The sequence below is a fragment of the Schistocerca gregaria genome, chromosome 1 (genome assembly GCF_023897955.1).
Source record: "Schistocerca gregaria isolate iqSchGreg1 chromosome 1, iqSchGreg1.2, whole genome shotgun sequence".
In the NCBI taxonomy this organism is placed as follows: domain Eukaryota; kingdom Metazoa; phylum Arthropoda; class Insecta; order Orthoptera; family Acrididae; genus Schistocerca; species Schistocerca gregaria.
The window spans coordinates 750,078,419-750,099,567 of record NC_064920.1 but is presented as its reverse complement, the minus strand read 5'-3'; the positions used below and the strand labels follow the sequence as shown (position 1 = coordinate 750,099,567).

The following is a 21,149-nucleotide window of genomic DNA, read 5'->3' as shown; positions in this document are numbered from 1 at the left end:
ATAAGGTATTCTACCTTGTCATCACAGCTGTGGAAACATTATTCACCAGAGATCACCAGAGAGGGAGTAAAGCTTCTAGTGAGCCTTAGAAAGCTGCCAATTGGGTAGGAGTCAGCAAACAGATAGGGTACAGGAAATGGTTGCTCGAGAACATGTCAGAGAGAATGGACCACTTGAGATGACAGACAAGCTGGGCAATGCAGAAGAAGAGGTCCAAATGGGAAAAGGTGCATGTGGAGTCTGAAAGGAACAGGGTGCTTCAGTATTAAGACATATGAGGTTCCTTCCTTTTGTCCTTTTCAGCTTGCTGGTTGTGTAGCAAGTGATTTTGCTGTCGGGGTCGAAGATTTGGTGGTTTGTTCTGCAGTGGTAGAAGGAGATGGAGATGTTACTGTGATACTGGGTGATTTCATAATTGCAGTACTGAACTGGAAGTCAGAAGCGTGGGTGGCTATGTCCTCCATAAAGTGGTGAGGCATAACAAGAATTGTACTACAAGTGCTGCACACTAAAATGCTTTTGACTAGCCATGAACTTGCGAGCGTTCGGAGAGGGTACGTTTTCCTTCACCTGGATCTCCTACATGGCCCACTCATTGAAATATACAGGACACTCATGGGATGAGGCAGCATGGTTGTCATTAACACTGATGCAGCAGGTAGAAGGAGGCAAGCAATCACCCTCATGAGCATCTCTACCATAAGTAATACATTTGGCCTTGTTTTAACAGGACATGCAGGTGTGGTAAAACCGTTGACACTAGTAGCAACACATTGGGTTTGGACTGTATGTTCAGACTGTGATGACTTCATAGGCTGCCTTAATCTTTGATGGAAGATCAAATGTGAGAAAAAGAATGTGTTTAGGCACTAAGTTTGCATCAACATTTTCCATTACCTGATGGACCGCAGTGATGTCCAGATCAAAGAGATAATGTTGGATTTCCCCCTCAGTCACCAGACCATCAAGAGGCTAAGTGTAAATAACACCATGCAGATTATTCAGCATATGATTGGCCACCGCAGGAACAGGACACCCGTGGAGCGAAACTGTAAGCAGTCGTTGGGCTTGAAAATCACAATTGGTCTCCAGAAGCAAAGACCCCATTACATAAGTGAGACTGGGGTTACACTGAGCCTGGAATTGCAACAACTTTCTGAATAATGAACGGATTAACTGTAGCAAAAGACTGATTTCCTTCAGTACATGACACTAAGAGGAACCAAACTGCAGTTGGGAGAGTTGTTGAATCTTTAGTCTCATTTCATTTATGTTTAGTAAACTTAGACTGAGATGAAGGTAACTGGCTCATTGCAAAAAAAAAATTCCCCATGCTTGCTAGTGTGTCCAGTGGCACAATCCTTTCGACTGGGGACCGACTCAGAGGGGGGGCTCACCCGGTGTAGGTGATCGTTCACATTTCAGGTCACACAACCCAAACTCCAGACAGAAGGACCAATTGGCAATTGGAAAAGAAACAGTTCAGGCAATCATTGCTCTATGGACCTGGCCTGTACCAGGGGGTACATGTGAACCATACCTGCTGACCCAAGACTGGGACTTACACATTATCCAATCACCTGCTTCACATCAAACACTTGGGCCAGCCTTCAGGAGCACACAGGGAGGAAGAAGAAACAAAGACACACCTCAAATGCTGAAGCAGAGGAAGGGAAGGAGATAGAGAATGAAGAAAGAAGGGAAAAAACAAGAGAGGGACTGTTCCGATCTGTGCTACTGAAACTTCAGAATTCATTCCTGAAAATACCTAAGACATGTTCCCCAAGGGAGAGGAAAAAGGAATAACAGCAGGATAGACATGCAGCATGGAAAGGGAAGAGGTGCTGCAAATGCTGGGGTCCCAAGGTAGCCAACACAAACACACCAAAGAGTGGTGAGCCCCTTGGGGGCAGGGGTCGGGAGTCAATAGGACAATGCCGATCCACACATGGTATGGGATATCAAGTACCAGTTACAACAATTGTCAGCCAGCCTACCTCAGACGAGGATACAGCAGCTTTATGATGATGCATTTTCCTACTACATCAATGCACGCATCCAGACCACAGGAGGTGTATCATACTGTTAAGTGAACTCACACTGCGAAGTCCTTTGTCAATTTGACTTGATTTTCTCATCATTGAAATAACATCACATACCTCTTAACACTTGAAGTTTACTTTTATTTCCTCCTTGTCTTCTGGATGCTACACTTTCTTGTCAGGCAGTGTAAATATGGAGTAGGAAAATACCATGAAATACAATTTTCACGTGGGGAGGGGGGGGGGGGGGGGGGTAGTGTCTCACCCACGACATGGAGAAGACTCTGCCAGCACTATCAAGCATACTGGTTGCAGCCAGCTACAAATCATGGCTCATATCAGAACAAATGATGCCTGCTACTTGAGATCTTAAGCCATTCTCAGTTCCTACAGCTGGCTGGCTGATTTGATGAAGACAGCTAGCATCGCATGCAAGTTGTAGGTTTAGCTCACTATTTGCAACATCGTAGCAGGGTCAATTATGGTCCTCTGGTTTGGAGCAGAGTGGAAGGTATAAACCAGAGCCTCAGACACTTCTGTGATGAGAATTTCTTTACCTCCACAGTTCAGTGGAGAGTTGTAGGGTTCCCTCTAATAGGTGAAGCATGCACTATATGTGGGAATTGGGTACTAGGGTAGTGGAGTATATGTGGCATGCACATGAGGGTCTTTTAGTTCAGAGGAAACCCCCTTGGGATCAGAGATGAAATCAAAGATATGTCAGCCACATTATTCTCAGAGAATGCTTGTCCCCACAATTTGCAAATAAGAAAGGTCAATATGATATTAGTAAATTGCAGGAACATCCATGGTACAATCCTAGAACTAGTATCACTTATTGAAAGTTATAATGCCCAGAGAGTATTAGGGACAGAAAGTAGGTTGTAACCAGAAGTGAATAGCAACAAAACCCCAAATTTCCGATAGGAATATTTATTATAAGGATCGGTTAGTCACCAGTGGTGGTGGCATACTTACTGCAGTAGGAATTTGATAACATCTAGTGAGGTTATCAAAGATCATGAATGAAAATTAATCCAGGTGAAGTTAAGCATCGAAGGTGGGTCGAAAATTGGGTCCTTTCACAGACCACCTGCATCAGGAGCTGTAGTGGTAGAGTTCTTTGGAAGAGAACTTGTAAAATTTCATGAATAAGTTTCCTGATCATTCTGTTGCAATAAGAAATTAACTCAGTTTTGCCAGGTATAGATTGGGAGTGTTGTGTTAAACAGAACTGGTGCCAGAGACAGGGATTCACATGATATTATTCTGAATATCTTGTTTGAATGTTACTTTGAGCAGACAGATAAGCAAATCATGAAGATAACATCTTACACACACAGATCTGAACTTCTTGAATCATTTAATGTAGAGGACAGTATTAGTGATCAAAAGGCTGTGGTAATATCTATGACTAAATGTATTGCAAAGAAAGTTTAGTAATGTAAGAAAATATTTTTTCTTAGCAAGAGTAACAGTACACAAATTGCACAGTATCTGAGCAGTCAACATTAAATATTTGATAATGGGGACAAATATGTGGAGCACAAATGAAAAGAATTCAAAAGCATCATTCAATAAGCCTAGACAAGTATGTTCAGAGCAAGGCCTTAAGGGGTGGAAAAGGCCCACTGTGATACAATAGCACTGTTAGAAAACTGCTATGTAAACAAAGAGAGCTGCATCACAGATTCAAGAGAAGTCAAAACCCAGCCAATAAATAAAAGGTGAATGACACACAAATGGGCATAAGGAAAGCAATGAGTGAAGCATTCAATGACTTTGAAAGTGAAATTTTGTGAACTGCTCTAACTAAAAACACCAAAGCTCTTTTGTCTTAGGTGAAATCAGTAAGGAGTTCAAAACAATCTATTCAACCAGTCAGTAACCATTGAAATGGAAAATGGCAGAAATAAGCCCAAAATACTGAATTTGGTCTTCCAAAACTGTTTCACCGTGGAAGATCATGATACAGTCCCTCTTTTCAATCATCATATCAACTTCGAAATGGTAGATATTGAGAGAACTGATCCTGGAATAGAAAAACAACTACATTCGCTTTGTAGTGGAACGATGCCGGGTCCAGATGAGATACCTGTAAGATACTGCAGATATTATGCAAAAAACTTGCACCCTTCTGGCAGCAATTTATCATACGTTGCTGGAGCAACAAAGGATACTTAATGACTGACAGAAAGCATGGTACATTCCCGTTTTCAAGAAGGGTCATGGCAGAGATGCACATAATTATATGCCTATATTGTTCATGCCAATCTATTGTAGAATTAGGGAACATGTTTTCTGCGCAAGTATTGTGATATTTTTGTAAATAAAAATCATCATGGATATGCAAACACAGTAGTTGCAAAATTCAGTTAACTTGGATCACATTTGCAACTCAATTTAAGACTTCCTTCAGAAAGAACTCAACATGTTGCTCTTAACAGAATAAAATCATCAGATGTAGTTTTGTGTGTTGTGTGTGTGTGTATGTGTGTGTGTGTGTGTGTGTGTGTGTGTGTGTGTTGATTGCAAGATGGACAATCTCATGAGAGCTTTTATTAATTTTAGGCTGTTGCACACAGCTACATGTTGGACTTACAGTAATTTTAGTGGGAAGTCAGTGTGAGACTTTTAGTTTGAACTGGTGCTTGTGGAACTTCCTAACAGATTTCTTGGGAAAAGCGCATCTGATTTATCTTGAATTAGGTGATAACTTTCACTGATATTCAAAGCTTCAATCAGACTGAGAGTTTCCAAGGATAAACTGCAAATTATACTTTTTAATTTTTTTATGTTTATGGGTGAAGCAATAAAAGTTCAGTTACAAAAAGCTTAACCAACTGTGCATGTATATCTAATTTCTGATGTTGCAGTTCCTGCCAGCATTTATTTTTAAAAATATTTTGGGTACATTGTGACAGGTGAGAGTTGGCATCCTTAGATATAAAACACGGTTTCACTATTCATTCCAATCACATACTACAGAGACCCATTGAACTGTATTGTGCTACGTTGTGTGTAGGTGATATTTTTGTGCATGAGCTGATTTACAGAAGAAAGGTGAACTGACTTACTATAATTTTGGCAAGTTTTACCATACATTTATTCATCACCCACCACAGTGTAAGCAAAAAGGTCCATGTTACAGCAATGCTGTGGCCCTTCCTCCATAACATTAACACCTATTCTGAAATTCGCTTCATCTGGTCATTCTCAACTCAATGAGACACCTTTATAGATGCTGAACTCCACCTCTCAGGTGACTCCATAACTACACCCATACAATCAGGTACACCAACAACCAACAGTATCTCCACTTTGACAGCTGTCACCCTTTTCACGTCAAAAAGTCTTTTCCGTACAGTCTCAACAGCAGTGGATGTTTCATCTGCAATGGACAGCAGGAGCTGGTGAAATATACCAGTAACCTTACCAGAGTCTTTATTCACAGTCAATATACTGTCCAGCTGATTTACAAACAGATCTCCCATGCAATCTCCTCCTCTGACACCAATAAACCTGATAACCAGCAATCCTCTAATTACTCAATACAATACAGGCCTTGAAAAACTCAACTACATCCTTCACCAATCCTTTGACTAATTCTCGTTGTGCCCTACCCAAAATACTACCCACATTATAGAAGGTAGTGTTGCACCACTAATTCAGCTTACAGAATATCCTTGTCCATACCTACTCCACCCTTGTTCCAAATCCTGCACCCCATGGGTCATTCTTGTGTGGTTGATCCTGGTGGAAGACCAGTCCCATACATCTGCCCACCACCTCCTATCACAGTGCTGAAAGAAAGGAGTGCTAGTTCTGCAAGGTTCGCAGGAGAGCTTCTGTAAAATTTGGAAGGTAGGAGACGAGGTACTGGCAGAAGTAAAGCTTTGAGGATGGGGTGTGAGTCGTGCTTGGGTAGCTCAGATGGTAGAGCACTTGCCTGCGAAAGGCACAGGTCCTGAGTTCAAGTCTCGGTCCGGCACACAGTTTTAATCTGCCAGGAAGTTTCAAGTAACCAACTGTCCACTCGCATGAATGGCACTGCCAAATTGTGGAAAACCACAAAATTCACCATCCAGTTGCTGAACATGCTGCACACCATAATGCTAATGACTTCAGCAGCTACTTCACTACATGGGCCATTTGGATACCCCCTTCCAGCACAAGTTTCTCTGAACTACACAAGCTGGAATTCTCTCTCCATCATATACTGCACTCTTGCATCCCCCTGGCGTCAATCTCCACTAAATTGTTTTCCACAGCCTCACCTTATGTTTTCCCTCTTCTCTTCTGCCCACACCACTCTTCCCCCATTCAGATCATGTAATGGCTTCTCACACTGCTCTTCCTCCTCCCCCCACCCCATGGCAGCACATTCTCTCTCTCTCTCTCTCCTCCCCCCCTCCCACTTTTGTCCATTCCTCTCTCCTTTTTTCTACCCCTTCCCTTACTCTCTCAAATCCCTGTCTCCCTCTTCATCGTCACCTTCCCCTCTTTTCCTCCCCTCCCTTCCCCTCTCGCCCTCTCTCTAACCCTTATATGTTCTACCCTCTGAACCCCTTTGGTGTTGTTGTGCAACTGATAAGCCATCTAATGAAAGACTTGCCTCACACTACCCTGCCACCACCTCCTTGCCTTGTGCACCCTTCTCTAACCCTCCCCAACTCCATCTACCCAGTAAACTAATCTCGATAACTCATATTCAATAATCATCTCACTGCCACAACAAGTGTGTGCTTCTGGCTGTCTGTGTCGTTGTTTGTGTGTGAAAATGTGTACTCCTACTAGAAAAAGTGTAATAGCTCAAAAGCTTAGTGTCCATGGTTTGTTATGTGTTTCTGGGTGCAATATGCCTATCCTCTATAGGTAAATGGTTGCCTTTTCCTTATTTTACATATTTTTCCACCCATGAATTTCCATGATTGTGAAACATAATAAACCCATTAATTAGTCTCACTTTTACCATGTGTGTTACAGTACACTTTGTAATTTAACTTAGCAAATAAATTAAGACACTGCACATTGGTGCATATTTCCTGCAATACCTCTTATCCTGAACATTCCTTGAAACAGACTGTAATGTCTATTTTTGTGCACTACTCAAGATTCAGCATTGTTACCTAATAGCAGTATAATCAGTAACTTAAAAGATAAATATTGACAGCACTTCTTCGCTGTAAGGGAATTGGAGTCATTTCAGAGGAGTGGCGGTGAAAATAAATATTAACTCTTAGTTAAATGTCTTTGTTTAGCCCCCAGTTACCAGTACTTAGTACACTTTCGTTATTTTACCATAAACCATAGTTTAATTTCTTTCTCTTATGTTCAACTAAAATTACTTTAATTTATGATTGCTTTCTTTTTAACACTGGTTCCATTGTCATCATTAAATGCACTAGTTAATTAAATACTTCATAAGCCCCAGTAAGCATAATAAAATTTTTCCTTTAGCATTATTTATGATTAAACATTACTGACATTTCTTGTGGTTACAGCTTTCTTGTTGGAGGAGATGGGTTCACTTACGAAGGTCGTGGCTGGGAAGCTGAGAATGCCATTGCACCCCATTTTGATCCCACGTCTCTGGGAATTGCCTTTATTGGTGAGCCATTTGTTAACACAACTTAAGAGCATATGTAAATTAATTACAGTGTGAAACACCTCTTAAATTTTATGTGTAAAGTGGAAATCTTATAGCAGCAAACGTTATGTCTCCTTGACAGAGAGATATTTTGTCATTTGACGAAGAACAATGGAAGGATATAATGTAGGAAGATAAGGTGTTCACGATTCGAACATTTAGCCGTCAAGATGTTCATAGGAAGTTGGTTTGGAAATCTGAGACAATGAATAATAACTGCATTTTTTAAACAAGAAGTTATATTCTTTATTTTTAAATTATTATTTTATTTATGCCAGTACAAAGCACCAAGCAAAATATTTTTATAAGAGTTTAACAATACTCTATCTTCTTTAAAGTATATAGTACAAGTTTTATGTAAGTAACACAGAGATAATGGAACCTCCTGAATGGATGGCATTATTAAAAGAATGACACTGGAAACAGCATCATTCAGTAACCACAGTTTTAAGTGGCTTAACTGCAACTCTGTGACAACACTGAAAATGCTTCAAATTAGATGCTGGTTTACTTTAGAGACTCTTAACACCACCAGTACAGAATTAAGCATAAATGCATTAATGTCAGGGTATTGATCCAATATAATTTTGTGACTAATATAACACTGGGAAGTCCAATCATTAACTGTGTAATTGAGCAGTTGACAGGCACATAAATTTGATTTCAGACTTGTTTATGTGCTTGTCACCTGCTCACTGCATCAACTACATAGTGAAAATAGCATTATTTACAATTCTGTCATTTGAAATCAAGAACGAAAAAACTGCTGATTCTCAAAGACATATTGAACCAAATCCTACCACAAAAACAGCAGTATGGAGAAATCTTTTCAAGTAAACTCATCAGAGTTATGATAAAAAAATTAGAACCAAGTTTTCACTCTGGAATGTAAATTATAAAGAGATTAACACATATTAACTAACTCTACAAAGCTTCCAAAATTAAGTAAAATGTTAAACATATCATGATTTCCTTACCATTGAATGGGTTCTGTTGAACACACAGTTCATATTAAAGGCTTGGCATGAGTCTCTTACAGCATATGAAAATAAGATTTGTTTTCAACACATATACAAAGTTCCTATGCAGATCATGCTAGATAATGTACTTAATCTGTAGTTCATCGCCCATATCACATACAATGTTAACAAATGACACTAAAGCATACTAAGACTTCACTTCAATCTGAAGTTGCATCTACCTCTCGATTATCAAACAAGAAATTCAAACTGTTTATAACATCAGTTTCACATTCTGTGTAATTCTGTAATTGGATCTTTTCTTTTATCAGAAGAGATCTCAATAAAGAAACTGGTCATTTTTTGTGCATATTTTACAGTCACAACACTTTTTTTCAAATGGTTAGAAAACTATTTTAATCTAACAACGGAGTATGAAAATATTTTATTTCATCTACTGAAAGATTCTCTACTTGCATCTCTTTGGATGTGTCTTTTATATTTATTGAATTTTCTTCTAGTGTCAAATACATGCAACAGTCACTGACCACAATAAAAGTATTCATGGATCTATCTTCAGCATACCCATAGCTCAGTCTTACCATTGGTTTATGAGAAAGATACCTCAGAAATTTCCTATTCTTTCCAATATCAATGTTTAGTTCAAAAGATCAATTGCAGCTCTCAGTTTAGTATGTAAAATAGCTCCAAAAATAACATCCACTTTTTGTCCTATTAATGCAAAGTAATGAATGACCTGCCATGAACTGTTACAAGATTTAGTTTTAATTCAAGCTCAGTTAGCTGCAATTGTCAATCACAAGCCAGGTATTAACTCATTCATTTTAATGTCCTTGTAGAGGTCCAAAACATTGCCGAGTTCAATAGCATCCTTCACCGCCATCCTTCCATTTTAAATAAGACAACAAAATAACACTAAGCACGTGTGTCTGACTCAGCTAGAGTCTGACAAAATACACACATTTCTATGTTTGCCATTTGCAACTCTTTCTTTGTCGCTACTTTTGTTGTAATTTTTTGTTCTGCTCGTATGCATTCCTTCCCATCCAGTGAAGACGAAAATCTCGTGTTGTCCCTAAATCCTACATGCACAGTGTAGTCACATTAATGTGACCACTGCCTAAGTCCATCATCATCATGCAGTAACCACTCACCAATGGTGATGGGCAGCACTATGAGAGGATGGTATATAAAGTGCAGCTGGGAGATGTGGAAAACAGTGCAGTCATTGTCATGATGCAGAAACATTGTGATTTATCTGAGATCCAAAAGGGCACCATCTTTGGCTTTCACGTCAAGGGTAGAAGCATTTCTCAAATGGCTATGTTTGTAACCTGTTTGCATGCTGTTAAAGTATACCTACATGGCAAAATGGCATTATCCAAAACTAGCACCAAGGCAACAGTGGTGCACCATACGCCACAGATGACAGGGGGAAAGTCACAGAAATGTGTATGGGTAAATAGACATACAACTGCTGAGCAACTGACTACCCAGATGAATCAAGGGGCTATCGAGAGTCTCTTCAATGTTCGTTCACCAAACACTGGTGATACGGGACTGTGAAGCAGGTGCCTGGTTCATGCACCCATACTGCAGCTGTTCATTTGTGACAAAGGCTGGAATTTGCACACTAGTATCACAACTAGACATTCACTGAGTGCCAACAGATGGACTTTTCAGATCAGTCATGTTTTATGCTTCATCAGACAGAAGGCTTTTGGTGTGTACAGCCCTGCGCCAGTCATTGGAAGTGTCCGAGCTGGAGGAGAGTGTGTTATTGTCTGATGAATATTTTCAAGCCATTCCCTGGGTGGTCGCGTCATTATGGAAGGCACAATGGATCAATATAAAAAACTGGATTTAAACACAACTGAGATTCTGTGGGACCACCTCAATCAGGCTGTTCACTCTGTGGTTCCTCAAGTGTGCTGGCCATAGCACTGCAGTCAACATGGCTCCACATTCCTGTCAGTACCTTTCCAGAATCCCACTGACACTCTTCCACTCTTCTAGCATGTCTGCACTGCAAAATATGATCATTCAGGCTTTTGACAGGTGGTCACATTAATTTTACTGGAGCACGTATTACTCAATACTGTGCATCTTATCTATGCATTCTACACAACAATATCATTTGTTTTAACATTTTAGTATCACTGAAGCAAGAGAGAGAGAGAGAGAGAGAGAGAGAGAGAGAGAGAGAGAGAGAGAGAGAGAGAGAGAATGTTCTAACGTTCGCTTCATGCCTTCTGTCAGGTTACAAGTGCTTCCTACAAGTTCTCAAGTTATTAATGTCTTTTTATAAGGTGCAACTTTTTATTTTTAAGAATTTTATGAACTGCTTCCTCCTCCTTCCTTACTACATTCACAGTCACATAATTTTTAAAATTTTACTATCAATACACTTCTCTGATATAGTGCCAGTTTTGTTGGTACACCTGTCCACTAATATTCGATATGATATCTTTCCAATATCCTCACTGAAGCTTCAATGTGGTTTTTTTATGCAATTAGTTCTTCATATTGTGACTCTGAAATAGTAAAATTTAGCCTACCCAATTTTCCATTTCTGCTACCTGGTTTCACAATGAGATTTGAGTACTGACAAATTTCTGAATGAGAGAAGGATAAATAATAGAGAAGAAGAAATAATAAAGTTTACATATCTTTCCATTTAAATGTAGATAAACAATTGAAATATGATGAAATGAAAATGCATGCTTTTAAAATTTGGTACTTTCGTCAGTGTTCATTGAAGAAGGGAAATGGAAAATGTAAGTTTCATTTTTTCACAAAACATGTATACAGTGCTGTTGTGTTATTGGCACTCTGCTGCAAGTCCCTAGAGTTGTTCAAAGTGTCAGATCACAATCAAATTTCTTTAGTAGATGGCACATGGTCTTTGTGCCATCAGTGCTTGAACCAGAGTTCCAAGAGTCATTTGTCAAGATCTCCTGCATTTAGCCTGGGATGACTTGAAGCAATATCACACACATTTTGCGAGACTGCATAGCTTTTTGAGCTGTATTGAATATTTTGCAATTATAAAGAAAACAAATAAGGTAACTGATGCATTTATTCTGCAAGATTTACACAAAAGTTTTGAGTCAGTTGAAGCTATGAACCCATTATATGTAATTAAAATGTATATAACTGGTTTCTTTGATTTTAAACATGCTGCTGAAACATTGCTGTTATTGCAAATGTGCAAGGTCGCCCACTGCACTATGTTCTGAGTGTTCTATGTTCATCTATCTCAAATAGGTGTATAAAATTTCTTACTCTGGAGCAAAAGAATAACTTACTAAAGGTCAAGAGAAGGAACAACAGGCAGAAAAGCATTGACCACTTTAACTCACTATTGCATACTGAAGTCTAGTCTGATGTCTATGAAAAGCAAAATCTGAATTCGAAATTCAATATTTTTCTAGAAAAAATGGTAAAGCATTTTGATACAGCCTTCCCTCAAAAAATGGTAAATATAAGAGAGAAGACAAGAGGAAAGGGTTGGATTACTATGGGAATCAGAACTTCTTGCCAGAAAAAAAGGGAGCTCCACAGAATCTGCAAAGAAAATAATGCCACTGAGGAAATGCATACTCACTACAAAACAAACACTAAAATCTTACAAAAGGTAATTAAACAGGCAAAAAGAATATACAATGATTACTACATAAATAATTCTACAAATAAAGTGAAAGCTATGTGGGCAAAAATAAGAGAACTGAGGAGAACATTGTCTTGATACACAACAATAAAAAGATTTTACAGCCTAAAGAAACAGCAAACACATTCAACAAAATACTTTACTGGGATACCTGAAAATTTAATAAAAACTAGTTTTAGTTCAACTCAGCATCAAATGGTAAACAAGTGCAACAGTAATAAATTTTCAATGTTTGTGGACCAAGTAAGCAGGGAGGAGACATTGAAGGCTGTCAGAGAACTAAAGACAACATACTCAGCTGGGATTGATGGTATACTGAACAGAATCCTAAAACTCTGTATCCAAAATATAATTGACCCCCTTACTCACTTATGCAACTGTTCCCTGGAGTCAGGCATCTTTCCGGATCAACTAAAAGCATCAAAAGTCATCCCTATTTTCAAAGCTGGTGAAAAAGATGAAGTAATAAACTATCGTCCCATTACATTAACATCCTGTTTCTCAAAGTAATAGAAAAAATTATGTGTAGTAAGATGTTAAAGTTTATAAACAAAAATAGTGTGCTATCTAATACTCAACATGGCTTTAGAAGCAAGAAATCAATGGAGACAGCAATCTATGAATGCATATCTACTGTATTAAAAACAATAGATGAAAAAAAACCAACAGGTATATTTTTGGACCTAACCAGAAATAAAAATCAAATTTGCAAATGATGATGCTACAAAATTTCTCGGCATCTGGATACAAAGAGACAAATAGGACAAACACATAGAACAAATTAATGCCAAGTTGAGCACGGGCTGTTCTCTTCTAAGGGTTCTCAAATGATGCATAAATGAACAGCACTATTGTGTGCCTATTATGCATACTTCAATGCCCATCTCAAGTATGGACTCATATTCTGGGGAAATTCCTCAGCAGCTCAAGGGACTTTCAGAATACAAAAAAGAGCCATTAGGATTGTGATGGGGAGTGGTGCTTGACAGTCCTGCAAACCAATATTTAAACTACTGAATATACTACCTCTACCGTGTATGTTTATTGTTAACACACTAAAGTACGTAAAAAAGTATATGATTGGAAATGATGATAATACTTTAAAAAACAAAGATATACATGATTATAATACTCGAATAAAATATAACTTGCATGTACCCCCACCCAGTACCAGTTTGTATCAGAAAGGTACATACTATCTGGGTATTAAACTCTATAATAGACTATCAAATAGTATAAAATGCTTATAAAATATTAGTGCTTTTGAAAGATCTGTCAGAGAATATCTAAAGTACCACTGTTTCTACTCAGTAAAGGAATACTTAGACCAGAATAACTGTTAAGAACTAAAGCTACTGTAATTTGTAACATTGTATCATTGTAAGAACTACAACTATTGAAATTGGTAGCATGTTGAAAAATGATTATTTAAATATGTATCACTTTGAACTTAGTAATAAGTCCAATATCATCCTGTGCACTGTACTACATATGATCAAAGGACTCAATAAATAAATAAATAAATAAATAAATAAAAGAATGGAAAAATGTCAGTGCATTTGAAAGAGGAAGGACAAGTCATATTTATCAGCTGCAAAATAGAAATACTTGTTGATGATATTGCTTTCTTCCTCAACAGCACTGGCAGTTCAGTAGTAAATTTGGAACATCTAACACCTAGAATAGAGTTGTGTAAGAAACAGAAATCAGTTTCAAGAGACTTTATTTTCTTGTATTTAATTTTTCCTCTTGTAAAGATTTCAAACAAATAAGAAATGGGCTTTGTGGGCTACAGTTCTTCTAGTTAAAGTATTACTTCTGTATTCCTGTTTTTGTACTATCATAAATAAATTGCAGCACCTCTGCATTAATGATACTTAAACAAAAACTTTTGTGTCAGTGCAGTACTTTGACGATTCTTAATAAATTACTTAATTTGTCACATTATTTTTTGCAATGTCAAGGTGGGCGACATAACCCTGTGGTATCAGAATACCATCTCAATTTTTTGGGTGCACAAAAAGAAATACATTGTTTCTTTATTCTCCTGACAAATACAAGATTTAGCACCAACAACCTTTTCCATTTACACTCTTCAATTGCACATAAATCACCTGATTCTTGACTGATATTTGATTTTGTTATTACAAGCCTACTTGAGGAAACATCTTGCAAGGATGTTACTTGCAGAATATCTTGTCCACCACTGCACTTGTGCTGCCTTCGTAACCAGTGTTGTGTGTTACTAATAATAAACTTGCTAAACATCTCTGTTTACTTTGTTGAAAGACTATTTCCAAAGAAAGCTGTATTTAATCTTAAAAACGATGTTCTGATTGAGATAACCGAAAACATAATCATATTGAAAATTATTATATTGTGGTTCACATCCCTGTCTACATTTTTATAAGTATTTCGCAAGCCACCATGTCATGGATGGCGAAGGGTACCTTCCCTAACTTCTCTTATCTTTGTGGTCCATATGCAGAATGTATGTTGGCAGCTGTAGAATTGTTCTGCAGTCAGCATCAGACAGCCATTCTCTAAATTTTCTTAATGGTGTTCTGCGAAAAGAATGTCACCTTCCTTCCAGGGATACCGTTTGGCTTCAAGAAGCATCTCTGCAACACTGATGTGTTGATCAAATCTACCAGTAACAAATCTAGCAGCACACTTCAGAATTGCTTCAATGCCTTCCTTCAGTCTGATCTGGCAGTACTCAAGAATGGATCACACTATTTTTCTACACACTTCCCTAAAATTTGCCAAGTACATTGAAGTCAACTATTCAGTTTTCTTATTGCTCTTCTTCCATGCTCGTTCCATCTCATATCACCGCACAACATTATGCCAACATATTTAATCAGTGATACTTTGTCAAGCAGCCCATTATTAATGCTGTATCTGGTGATTATGGGATTGTTTCTCCTACTCATCTGCATTAACTTACATTCTTCTACACTTAGAACAAGCTGCCCTTCCTTACACAATCTAAACATTTATACATGAAATGTATTCACAGTTGTGAATATGGACAATCATCAGCTGTACAATGGACTGACAACAGTGAAAATTTGTGCTGGTCTGGGATTTTAACCTGGCTTTCCCACTTATCGAGTGTGGTTGCTTTAGCATTTGGCTACCCAGGCATGACTCACGACTGTCATGAGTGATAAAATACCAGTGGTTATAGGGTTCAGAAAAGACCCTTTTTTAGGGTAGCGAGGACAGAAAGAAACCACATTTTAAGAGAAGTTAGGACTGAGACAAACCATCAGTTTGAGAAAGAAACCAAAAAACATAATTCTAGCTTATTACATCACCATAAACAGCCACTTGTCAAGAATTTTCAACAGTCAGGAGATATTTTAATTCTACCCAATTTTAACTCAGTCAATGTGAAATGTCAGCTACCTTTTTTGCATCAAAATATTTGAGAGCTGAGAAATAAAATTAATGAATTAATTAACTGCATAGATGAATTAGAGTCTTCAAACCCAGCTGACATAATCTGCCTCTCTGAACATCTTGTGAGCACTGGTATAGAACTTTTAAGTGATACAGGGTTTAGGTTAGCATGTCACTTTTGTGGATCAGAAATGGAGAAAGGAGGAGTTACCACATTCATCAGGAACTGTCATAAATTTAAGAACATAGACATTAATAAATTTTGCCTAGAACAGCATAAGGAAGCATGTGCTACAGAAGTAGAATTTCACAAAAAATCCTTCATAATATTAAGTGTATATGGAGCACCTGCAGCTAACTTTAATCTATTCGTGAACCACCTTGAAGTTAAGTAACATATTAAGCTATCTGTGTAACCAGTCAGTGGAATATTTCCTGAATGGTTAAAATATGCTGAAGTTAAGCCATTGTTTAAGAAGGGAGATAAAGAAATAGCATCAAATTTCTGTCCAATTTCACTTTTACTTTTGCCTGCATTCTCAAAAATTTTTGAAAAAGTAATGTACAATCGGCTTTATAACCATCTTATCTCAAATAACATACTGTCAAACTCACAGTTCAGATTTCTAAAGGGTTCTGATATGGAGAAGGCTATCTACACTTACAGTGAAAATGTGCTTAATTCATTAGATAAAAAATTGCAAGCAACTGGTGTTCTTTGTGATCTGTCAAAGGCATTTGACTGTGTCAATTACAATATCCTTTTAAATAAATTAGAATATTATTGTGTAACAGGAAATGCTGCAAAATGGTTCAAATCTTATATCTCTGGCAGGAAACAAAGGGTGTTATTAGGAAAGAGACATGTTTCAAGCTATCAGGCATCATCCAACTGAGAACTAATTACATGTGGGGTCCCACAAGGTTCCATTTTAGGACCCTTACTTTTTCTTGTGTATACCAATAACCTTTCATCAGTAACATTACCAGATGCCAAGTTAATTTTGTTTGCTGATGATACAAACATTGCAATAAATAGCAAATAAAGTGTAGTCTTAGAATGATCAGCTAGTAAAATATTTGTGGACATTAATCACTGGTTCCTAGCCAATTCCTTGTCACTAAACCACACTACCTGCAGTTCAGAACTTGTAAGGGGTGTCCCACAAGTATATGCTTAACATACGAGGACAAGCAGATAGAAGAAGTGGACAGTGTTAAATTCTTGGGAATACAGCTTGATAATAAATTCAACTGGGAAAAGCACACAACAGAATTGCTGAAGCGTCTTAACAAATCTCTATTTGCAATGCGAATTGTGTCAGACATAGGGGATATAAAAATGAAAAAGCTGGCATACTATGCTTACTTTCATTCCATAATGTCATACGCGATTATTTTTTGGGGTAATTCATCAAGCCAAGCTAAAGTTTTTCGGGCACAAAAATGTGCAGTAAGAGTTATATGTGGTGTGAACTCAAGAACATCCTGCAGAAGCCTGTTTAGGGAACTAGGGATACTAACTTCTGCTTCCAAATATATTTATTCTTTAATGAAATTTGTCATTAAAAATGTATCACTTTTTCAAACCAACAGCTCAATTCATGGAATCAATACTAGAAATAAGAATAATCTTCACAAGGATTTAAAGTCACTTAGTCTTGTACAAAAAGGTATGCATTATTCAGGAACACACATTTTCAATAACTTTCCAGCAGCCATAAAAAAATTAACAACTAATGAAATTCAGTTTAAGAGAAGTTCTGAAAAATGTTGGTAGGTGGCGTCATAACTAACTTCTGCCGTCGAATATATGTAGCGCTACACAGGCATTATTTGTAGCCACAAAGATAAATACTGGCGCCAAAACCGCTGTGCAGGAAATAAATTAAAAAAAAAGTAGAAGACGACCTATTTTTTTCCTCCGCCCCGAGTTTCGACCACTGCATTTTCATACATTATCCAACGAAGTAAATACAAATTCAGTATTGCTCATCTTCGAATGTAGCAGAATTTCAATGTACTACGAAAATCCGACTGGCAAGACTGTTTAGGATGTTTGTCAATATGGCCAACTCTACGTTCTGAATTTTTTCCGACCTGTGAGAAGAGATGGTTGCTAATAAAAACCTGATGAAATGTGAATCACATACAGTATTCTGTTCACCATAAGAATAATATGAATATAAACATTTTGCCATGTGTTCTTTTGTGTTTGCTGCTATCTCATTTAAATCCTGTCTGCCTAATAAACTACGAAACTAGAGTGAGACAACAGCAAACGCAGAAGAATATACGTATCGTGTCATGTTTTTATTCGTATTATTCTTATGCCTAATAGTGATACAGTCAGAAATGAAGCACGGCAACTGACTAGATTTTTAAATCTAAGATGACTCTAATTTCTGTGCAGAATTTGATGTACTAAAGAAGCGGCCGCAAAAATTTTCAAAGGGAGAAAAATTTTCGCCTAACTCTCGTTCAGAACATGTTCTATCATACGCAGTCTATTAATTGGTTCTTGTTGATCATTATCAAAGAAAGCAGCAGTGTCAGTAACAAAAAATAGCAGTCTCTTGCCATTGTTTCGCTAATGAGATGATTCCTCTCTTTTTTTTTTATTAATTGTAAGTGGCAGTAGCGCGCACAAAAGCAAGCCATGCTGCGAGCGGCGACAGGCCATAAACACGCCCTATCAGAATGCAACAAACAATGCATGACACAGTACAGTAATGCATTTTCAGCTTAGAGTGACGTAAACACCTATAACAAAGACAATGGCACCTATCAGATCAAAGAAATTCGGGATTTATTTTTTCCTTTATTTCGAGTCTCATTTTTTAGGTGCGGCTTAGATTAGAGTAAATACGTTACAATATAACTTCTCCACAATTTCACTGCAGTAATGTGTTCATTGTAAATAAGTGTGTGAGTGAGTGTGTGTGTGTGTGTGTGTGTGTGTGTGTGTGTGTGTGTGTGTGTGTGTGTGTACAATCAAACTTCTTCCCCATTTCAGTGCAGTAATGTGTTCATTGTTTATAAGTATTATAGTAGTTGTATCACACGTTTATTACCTTATAAATAATATAAAACTTTTTATTTTTTTTAAATTCAGTGTTCATTAAAAAATGATGATCATTCCACTTGGGACCTGTGGAATTGGACATTAGCTTATTTGTTTGAGTTGTAAATATTTGTCATGTATTGTTGATTTTCTGACTTGTTCTACATCCTGGAGGATCTCCTCACTACGAATCAATTGGAATGAAAGTAAATCTAATCTAATCTAATCCAGACCCAAACTTCTACATGTCATCACCCATGTGTCTGCAACCTCTACTCGTACATCCATACGTATATTCCTTTAGAGGGAAGACATTTTACTTGAAAGACGCTTGCCCAGTGTTGTCAGAGAAATACAATACTGCACTGCCTGTGTTATTTTGAATTACAAGGCAAAGTTCCTTTGGACATGTATGCATTACCACATCACAGCTTTGAGAATACGCTGAGTGTCATTCCAAATTATGATGCAGAGTTCCTTCAGACATGCATGCATGACCGAAGGAACTTTGCATTGTAATTTTCTTGTACACCATAGCAACATCAGCAAACGGCCACAGATTGCTGCTCACCCTGTCAGTCACCCTTGAATGGACAGTCTTATTTTCATTAAAATTACAGAACAGTCACATTCTTCAGCACAACAAACTATGATAAACAAGATTTTGGACTGAAGGCCACAACATAATAGGGTTACATTATCAAATCACAGCTCCAAAAATAAGCTGATTGTAGCAGCATATAAAATGTGTACCCAAACAGATTCAAAGAAACCTCAGATAACGAAAGGTATCAAAGTATCGTGTAGTAGAAAGGGAGAACTCACCACAATTTTCTGTAATCTGTCTAAGGCATCTGTGCAATTCACAGTACTATTTCTACTGGACAATACAGTTTATGGTTTTCAAGGAACAATGCGTAAGTGGTTCCCTTAGTATTTAACCAATAGGAAGAAAAGAGTCATGTTACATGATTCATGCAGTTTTCTGAGTGGGGACAAATTACCATCGGTATTTCACAGGGTTCAATATTCAGATGTCCTTGTTCTTGCTCTAAGTAAATGACCATCTTACAGTGATAAAGCAGAAATAGTACGCTTATTTTTATCTGATTATTTGAAAACTACAATTATGCCTAACAGAGGTACAAAAATGGAAGGAATAACATTCTAAATTACTGATTGGTTCTCAGTAAATGACCTCACTTAACATAGGAAAAACAATACTTTCTGTCCTGTACACAGTAGGACATATCATAATTAATAACAACAGAACACACTGTAAGGAATATGTTTAACTGAATATTCACAATTCTTGGTGTGCATATTGATCAGAATTTTAAATTGCTTCTCAAATATTTGAGTTCAGCAACATTTGCTCTAAGTGTAATTGCTAAATTTCATGATTACTGCAACAGAAAGTTGCCTTTAAGTTACATACTTCCATTCATTAATATCATATTGAATAATATTCTGGGGCAATGCTACAAATGGACACAAGGAATTAGTTGAATGGACATGTTTAAAGGTAATGTCTTGTGTCCAACCTGAAACATTGAGTAGGAAAACATTTAGAGAACAGAGCCTCACAACAAATTTACTCCCTGCTAAAATTTGTTTTAAGAATCACTCACAATATGAAACTAATAGTAGCCCTCATGAACATAATAAGAGAAACAATCATGGCCTCATATTGTCACATGTACTGCAAGTCTGCTTATTGAATGAAAAACCTACTCATGACTCTTTTTTTATCTGCTTACAATGTGTGCTTATCACAATTATTCATCACTATTGTAATTTCTAATCAGTTTGTTGAATCGCTCCACCTTTTGAGTGTTGCCTGAGATCACTAAGTTCCATTTATGGCTATTACTCCTTGTGAATGGGCAACAAGCCATAACTGCAGGATGATTTAGTCATTTAATGCTCTCTAGTACCCCAAGTACAAAGCAGAATATCTCAGATTTCATGGTGATAGCTATACTTCTTAATTTCCTATAGCAACCCTCTAATTGCTTCAGCTGCTTCAGTCATGGACTTAAAAATGATTTTATTATCCATGTATAGAGCCAATGCCTCTGATCATCGTCAATGCCTCTGATCATCACCTGATGTAATTTTAGGTCATCTTCAATGTGCAACATGACAGCTAATATGCTTTGCAAAACAGTACTGCCACTCATTGATTTTTACAGTTTCCATAAATTGCCTACAGAATACCCTGGTTGTTTATGGATCAATGTGGTATAATGGTTAGGATAATGATGTTACTATCAACTAGAATTAAGTTTTCCTCATTTCCCCACATAACTTAGCAAAAATGATGCCAGAATGG

General features: G+C 37.4%; 1 protein-coding gene across 3 annotated transcripts in view; it reads left to right on the top strand.

The window, feature by feature from the left end:
- The window catches only part of LOC126267671 (peptidoglycan-recognition protein SD-like), a 223,935-nt gene that overhangs the window by 198,711 nt on the left and 4,075 nt on the right, over positions 1-21,149 (top strand). For 2 of the 3 annotated variants that reach the window (XM_049972974.1, XM_049972981.1), the window contains exon 4: positions 7,547-7,653. In XM_049972974.1, coding sequence (XP_049828931.1) covers positions 7,547-7,653 — 107 coding nt within the window. Of the gene's footprint in view, positions 1-7,546; positions 7,654-7,774; positions 7,929-21,149 lie in introns of those variants that run through there. The other variant, XM_049972988.1, reaches the window with a different exon arrangement.